The 7,807-nt window shown below is 41.5% G+C and overlaps 1 protein-coding gene across 1 annotated transcript in view; it reads left to right on the plus strand.

Annotated features, from left to right (window-relative positions):
- Window positions 1-7,491, plus strand: part of LRGUK (leucine rich repeats and guanylate kinase domain containing) — a 65,734-nt gene extending 58,243 nt beyond the window's left edge. Inside the window, 3 exon segments of the mRNA XM_087969156.1 lie at window positions 4,932-5,063; window positions 5,323-5,462; window positions 6,797-7,491. Coding sequence (XP_087825282.1) covers window positions 4,932-5,063; window positions 5,323-5,462; window positions 6,797-6,999 — 475 coding nt within the window. The 3' untranslated portion in view covers window positions 7,000-7,491.
- Window positions 7,492-7,807: the final 316 nt, after the last annotated feature.

Here is a 7,807-nt window from a genome sequence, read left to right on the forward strand (position 1 = left end):
ATCTTTCTTTTTCCTTATTAGGATACTTTTTAATTTCTTCAACAGAATTAGGAACTTGATTAATCTGACACACTGTGTTAGCCTGGTACCTATCAGGTGGTCTAGATATACGTGTAGTTCTTCTGGGAATTACAGGGCTTACAGGAGGACTTTGTTGAACTACTACCTGTTCATCTTCCTCATCCTGTTCAGCTATTGAATCTGTTTCTTCCTTTATGGGCACTATTTCATCCTGTATTTGTCTTTTTACTTTATTTTTAAAGTTACAGGGATAACTAATGGGATTTCTATAGGATTCAATAATTACATCTTTATTGGCATCCTGTTCTAATTTCTCCCATCCTTCATGTTCTAGAAATTGGGCACTAGCACTACATAACACTTTAGATGTGCCTTTCTCCCAAAATCTATATGCCCTATGGTTTGCCTGATAACCAACGAAGAAAAATCTTTTAGCTCTATTTTGCCCTTTTTTTCTGAGTTGTGCAGGAATATGCACCCATGCTGGTGCACCAAATGTGTGCAGGTAACTTAGATCAGGTTTCCTGCCATGCCACCTGGTGAATGGTATTTCACCTGTTGTTGTATTAACAACGTTGTTCAATATGTTATTAGCACACATTGTAGCCTCCCCCACAAAGAATCAGGTAACCCAGAATCATTTAACATTGTTCTAACCATTGCCTGTAGTGTTTGGCCTCTTCTTTCAATAAAAGCGTTATGTTCTGGCCTGTATGGAGCAGACTTCTTATGCTCTATTCCTGCTATCTTAAGTCTGTTCTGGAATTTGTTATTAATAAATTCCGTACCATTATCTGTCACCAGGGTTATCAATTGTCGTTTAGACTTTCTTTCAGCAAACCTAAGCCAATTGAAAAAATGTTGATATGTTTCAGTTTTGTTTTTCATTAAATAGCAAAACCCATATCTAGAATAATGGTCCATAATGCTCAGTATATATCTAGCACCCCCATACTGGGTTTCTTTGGACCTATTATGTCTGCAAATACTACTTCTAAAGGTTCTTTTGTTTTGAAACCATTTAGCCTATTTGCAGGCAATACTTTGCTCTTATCTTCACAGCAAACATTACAACGCAAATATTTATCACAAGGTTTTAACCTTATTCCTTCAGATAACTCAACTGTGCGTTTTAGCATTTTAAAATTTACATGCCCCAAACGCCTATGCAATAAATGGATACATTCATCATGAGGCTTTATATTATTAAATACAGTCTGAGCCTCCCCTTTCTTACTATTATCTAATACATATAATGTTCCATTTAAAGCTGCAGTTACCCTTTTGTTATCTTTTTCAATTATGCAATTATTATCTTTAAAAGTAATTACATAACCTAATTTATCTAATACCCTTACTGAAAGCAAATTAAACTTTAGTTGCTGTACATACAACATTTTTATATCCTGGTTTATGTACGGACAACGTGCAAAACCTTGACCTTTCGCTTTCAGGTTCCAGCCGTTAGCAAGAGATATATGTTGAGAACTTGTAGACATTTTTATAAATTTTGTCTTATCTCTTGTGATGCAGTGGGATGCGCCACTGTCAACCACCCATAAATTATTCTTCACATCAGAGTTGCTAAACGTGGCTAGTTCAAATGCTTTCTTTGGCTTTTTTACATTCTGGCTTTTTCTCTTTTTGCAGAACCTTGCCAAATGTCCTCTGCCTCTACAATTAAAACACTTTTTAATTGTGTATGCCGTTGAAGATAAATTCTCTTCTTCCAGGTGCTGTACTTTGCTTTGCTGGTTTCTTTCAAACTTTGAAGATAATTTCTCTTCTTTCTTATCTTCTCTCAGCTCGTCACGCTCACGCCTTCTTCTGGCTTCTTCTAGTAGCCTGCCTGTAATGTCAGTTAATGAGAGGCTTTCTTTTGGCAATACTTCCAACGAAGTCACATAGTCATCATAGCTTTGATCTAATGAAGATAATATTATGTAGACTTGTTGCAGTTCATTAAATATAAGCTCTTTTTCTTGCAAATCTTGAAAAATGCTCTTCATACAGTTTAAATGAACTAACATATCTCCATTCCTCTGAAGATGCGTTCGAAAAAAGCTTCCGTGTAAGATTTATATGTGCTCCTACACTGTCCCGAACATAAATCTTCCTGAGGTTCTCCCCAGCAGTTTGCAGCATTTTCTTCTCCACGAATATGGACAAGCTGCTGATCACAGAGAGTCAGTCCTATGATGCATAAAGCCTGCTCATTCTTCAGTTTAAAGTCTTGTAACTTTTCTTTATCATCATCATTAGCAGGATCCCAGCTACTCACATCTGGTGGGTTTGCTATAATGTCCCACAAACCTTCTCTGCGTAGAAGTAAACTACATTTCATTGACCATGAAACATAGTTTGTTCCATCCAGCCTGGATATCATGGACAGTTGTGACAAATTTACTTGTGCCATTACTCTTCAGATATTTTGACTATTTTAAACTAATTAAAACAGTTTGTTTTACAGTAATGTGCAACTCACACCAACTCTCTCTGCTATATCCTGGTTAGTTAGACTATGCTGCTGGGCCCATAACCAATGTTAGGGTTTTGGGGATTAACCCCTAGCAGAGTATTGCAGCAGTAGTCAAGCCAGGAAGCCAAAGGAGAGCGGAAGGGCCCCAGAGTATACACACACTGAACACAAACACTGTTTGTAGTTTAAATAGTTTTTAATCCAGTTAGAGTTTAAGCATTGTCATTCAGTCCATTAAGTCATTCACAGTATTTCCATCCAGTAAGACTCACTAGTATAGTCCAAGTTAAGAGTCCTTGCAATATCTTTATCAGCCGATAAAGATATCTTCTCCTCCTCCGGTTTCACTCTCCAGAGAAACAAACGCTGGATATTCAGTAGAATTACGCAGTAAATCAGCAAACAGTAGCAAACAATAACAGTTCAGTCACAGGCACTCACAGTCAGTAATCACAGTTAGTCGCAGTAGCACACAGTAAGTCGCAGCAACACACAGTAACAGACAGTAAGCTTTCCAGCTTCTAATGCTTCCTTATATTGTAACTTCTAACCGCACCCTTAATCGGCTAATTGCCTGCTGCATTGTGCTTAAAGTGATAAGCACTTAAACCATGATATCTAAGTTTTATATATTTATTCACCCAAACCATATTTGGTATCAATGTTATACCTAACAGGATCCAATGGATATAATTTGGAATGGGTGGGGGATGCTCTCCTGGGAATTCGAATCTGGACCACACTTCAGGCCAAGTATTTCTGTTGCCAAACAAGGCAGTTAAGTGGTTAAATTCTCTCATCCTGTTCTGTTCTGTTCTCTATTTTCTTTTCTATTCTATATTCTAATTCTATTCTATTCTCTATTTTCTATTCTATTCAGTATTCCATATTCTATTTTGCATTCCATTATTGTATTGTATTGTATTATGAAACGGCTCCAAGAAACCACCAAGCTCAGAGACTACCAAGGACCCAACAGTTCTCCTCCTCCTCCTCCTCCTCCTCCCCCACTACAAATCCCACTCCTTCCTAGCACTGATGATGTTACCTAGCTGGTCATAAAATATCTGCAAGAAACCACCAAGGACCCCCACAGTCCTCCTCTTCAACTCCCAGAGTTCCCCAGCCAGCCATGTTTGAATTCCCCAGCCAATCTGAAGACTTGTGAACTCAACTTGAAGACTTGTGGACTTCAATTCCCAGAATTACCCAGTTTGCATGGCTGGCTGGGTAATTCTGGGAGCTGAAGTCTACAAGTCCTCAATATTGCCAAGGTTGGACTCCCGTGTCTTAAAGAAAGAGCTACAGCATAATACATTAATCATCGCAACAACTTTCCTTCAGAAGTTGTGAATGTCCCAACACTGGAACACTTTTAAGAAGAGATTGGACATCCGTTTGTCTGAAATGGCATAGGGGGTTGGACTAGAAGACCTCCAAGGTCCCTTCCAACTCTGTTATTCTATTCTATTCTATTCTATTCTATTCTATTCTATTCTATTCTATTCTTCTCTATCTTCTATTCTATTCTATTTTATTCTTCTCCATATTCCTATTCTATTCTATTCTATTCTATTTTATTCTTCTCCATATTCTATTCTATTCTATTCTATTCTATTCTATTCTATTCTATTCTTCTCTATATTCTATTCTATTCTATTTTATTCTTCTCCATATTCTTCTATTCTATTCTATTCTATTCTATTCTATTCTATTCTATTCTATTCTATTCTATTCTATTCTACTCTATATTCTATTCTATTCTATTTTATTCTTCTCCATATTCTATTCTATTCTATTTTATTCTTCTCCATATTCTATTCTATTCTATTCTATTCTATTCTATTCTATTCTATTCTATTCTATTCTATTCTATTCTATTCTTCTCTATATTCTATTCTATTCTATTTTATTCTTCTCCATATTCTATTCTATTCTATTCTATTCTATTCTATTCTATTCTATTCTATTCTATTCTATTCTTCTCCATATTCTATTCTATTCTATTTTATTCTTCTCCATATTCTATTCTATTCTATTTTATTCTTCTCCATATAGATTCTATATAGATTCTATTCTATTCTATTCTATTCTATTCTATTCTATTCTATTCTATTCTATTCCTATTTTCTATTCTATTCTATTCTATTCATCTTCCCTCATTCTAGTCTAATCTAACCTAACCGAATCTCTCATTCTAATCTAGGGCTTGTTTTCGGGGCAAGTCGTATGAATGAGAGAGAGGGATGGATGGAAGGATGGAAGGATGGATGGATGGATGGTGGCAGGCTCCACCAGAAGGAAAAGCAGTTTAGAAATAAAGTTTGCATAACCAAAAAACAGACCAAAAAAAAGGGGGGGGCGAGCTCAGAGCTGCACGAAGCGGACGGACTCCACAGAACCAAGTGTCCCTCTTTCTGATTCATTCCAGGGACGCCCTCCGGATTTCAGGCCCCACCGTGCACAGCCAGTTTCTGGGGGCCCCCCCTTTCCCCTCCATGGGGTCCTCCAGACACACCTTGAGCCCCAGTGGCTCCATCCAACTCGCCCCTCCTGACCACAGGTGAGCAGAGAACAGAGTCACTCCTTCTGGGTACCCTCCCCGAACCTGCCCCCCCATCCAATGCACTACCAGACCCATGGTTCCCCAAGCAAGGAAGCCCCCCCCCCTTATCAGGAAGGCCTCCCCCCCCCCAGGAAGGGTGCCCCGAGGGTGCAGAGAACAGGGGGAGGAGGCTACACGATGCGGCTTGTCTGGGCGGGTTGTAGCTTAGCCTGCCTGGGCATTGACCTCCCCGCCCGCTTTCCTTCCTCGTCTACAGGGAATCCGCTCAACAAGGCAAAAAGTCCTTCGCCGATTCGGGAGCTTCCCTTTCCTCCCCCAGCGTATCTTCCAGCCGCAGCCCCAGGTCCATACCCACCCCTGTGGTGGAAGTCACTGATGAGAAACGGAGCCGACAAGGTGGGCACCCATTCAAAGCTTTGAACAGGTGGAAGGAAAAGGGAAGGAAGGAAGGAAGGAAGGAAGGAAGGAAGGAAGGAAGGAAGGAAGGAAGGAAGGAAGGAAGGAAGGAAGGAAGGAAGGAAGGAAAGGGGAGGCAAGGGAAGGGAAGGGAAGGGAAGGGAGAAAAGAAAAAGGAAAGAAGGGAGGAAGGGAGGAAAAAAGAGGAAAGGGGAGGGAGGAAGGAAAAAGGAAAGGGAAGAAGGGGAGGAAAGGAAGGAAGGAAAAAAGAGGAAAGGGGAGGGAAAGAAGGAAGAAAAGAAAAAGGAAAGAAGGGAGTGAAGGAAGGAAGGAAGGAAGGAAGGAAGGAAGGAAGGAAGGAAGGAAGGAAGGAAGGAAAGGGGAGCCAAGGGAAGGGAAGGGAGAAAAGAAAAGGAAAGAAGGGAGGGAAGGAAGGAAAAAAAGAGGAAAGGGGAGGGGGGGGAGGAAGGAAAAAGGAAAGGGAAGAAGGGGAGGAAAGGAAGGAAGGAAAAAAGAGGAAAGGGGAGGGGAGGGGAGGAAGAAAAGAAAAAGGAAAGAAGGGAGTGAAGGAAGGAAGGAAGGAAAGGGGAGGCAAGGGAAGGAAGAAAAAGGAAAGAAGGGAGGGAAGGAAGGAAAAAAGAGGAAAGGGGAGGGGAGGGAAGGAAGGAAAAAGGAAAGGGAAGAAGGGGAGGAAAGGAAGGAAGGAAAGAGAAAGGGAGGTGGGAGGGAGGGAAGGAAGGAAAAAAGAGGAAAGGGGAGGGAAGGAAGGAAGAAAAGAAAAAGGAAAGAAGGGAGTGAAGGAAAGAAGGAGATAAAGAGGAAGGGGTGGGAGGGAAGGAAAAGGAAGAAGAGGAAAGGGAAGGAGGGAGGAAAAGAAGGAACAAAAGAAGGAAGGGAAGGGAGGGGAAGGAAGGAAAAAAGGAAAGGGAAGGAAGAAAAGAAAAAGGAAAGAAAAGGGAGGGAAGGGAGGAGAAAAGGGAAGGAAGGGGAGGGGAGGAAAAGGAAAAAGAGGCAAGCGAAGGAGAGAAAAGGGAGGAAAAAAGGAAAAGGGAAGGAGAGAGGGAAGAAGAAAAAAAGGGAAGAGAAGGAGGGGAGGGGAGGAAAAGGAAAAGGGAAAGCGAAGGAGGGAGAAAAGGAAAGGAAGGAAGGAAGGAAAAAAGGAAAGGGGGGGAAGGAAAGGAAGGAAAACTGGGAAGGGAAGGAGGAGGGAGGAAAGGAAGCAAGGAAAAAAGGAAGGAAGGAGAAAGAAAGAAAAGACAGAAAAAGAAGGAAAGAAAAAGAAGGAAAGAAAAGAAAGAAACTCCCCCCCTCCCAAATCCCCTTCTCTTTTACAGAGGCCGCCCCTGACCGCCCCGCGGACGGCAAGGAAAAGAAGACGCCCAAACACAAAACCCCCTCCCCTCACCTCCCCCTAACGGTCACCGTCCGTCCAGGATCCAACACCAAGCCAGTCCTTCCCCCCATCCCCTCCGGTCGGAAGAAGCCCAAGGCCGCCCCCGCAGAGAGCTACGCCTCGGTGGTGTGGCTGAAGCCGTAGCCCAGGGACACCGGTCCTGTTTCCCCCCCTCCCAAAACGCCTTTGGCTCCCGAGTAGCACCACCGACTCTGGGCCCCCAAGCGGGAAGCCCCGCTCGAACCTGCCCACCCGGCGTAAGGAAACCTCCAATTTGTTTCAATAATTTTTTTTTTAAAAAAAGACTTGTTTGGTGACACAACATGCGACTTCTGGTGGGTTCCTGGTGCTCTTTGCAAGTTTTATATATATATATAAATATAAACTTATATATAAATATAACTTAAGAAAACAAATATAAATATATATAATTATATATAGCTCTTAAACCAGATTTTTCTGGGTTAAAAAGGAGAGGTTTAGCCGATTATAATGTTGTTTAGAACAATATTCCTATTTCCCCCTGCCATAATGTAAGGAACCTGTTGGTCCATATATCAAAACGAGTGCCTTACTCTACGATTTTTGAACATTCCTCCTCCATTTAGCGCCTTTTAAATAAAAGATTTATTTACCTGTGTGATGTTGGAGGTCGTTCTTTTTAAATTTTTTAAGTAAGAATCTTGGGGCTTTGGGATGCCCGACGGAAGTCAAATCCGGCTGTCCGTCGTCGCATTCTGTGAACAGATGTGAAACGTTTCCAGGTACAGGTAATCCTCAAACTTACGACCACAATAGAGCCCAGAATTCCCGCTGCTAAGTGAAACATCGGTTAAGTGAAAGTGGCCCCATTTTGTCACTTTTCTTGGCATGGTTGTTAAATGAATCAGGGCAGTTGTTAAGCAGATCTGGCTTCCCCGTTGACGCTGCTTGTTGGAAGGTCACAAAAGGG

The sequence above is a fragment of the Notechis scutatus genome, chromosome 6 (assembly GCF_049901735.1).
Source record: "Notechis scutatus isolate UNSWTSFEM ecotype Mainland chromosome 6, rNotScu1.2, whole genome shotgun sequence".
Classification (NCBI taxonomy): domain Eukaryota; kingdom Metazoa; phylum Chordata; class Lepidosauria; order Squamata; family Elapidae; genus Notechis; species Notechis scutatus.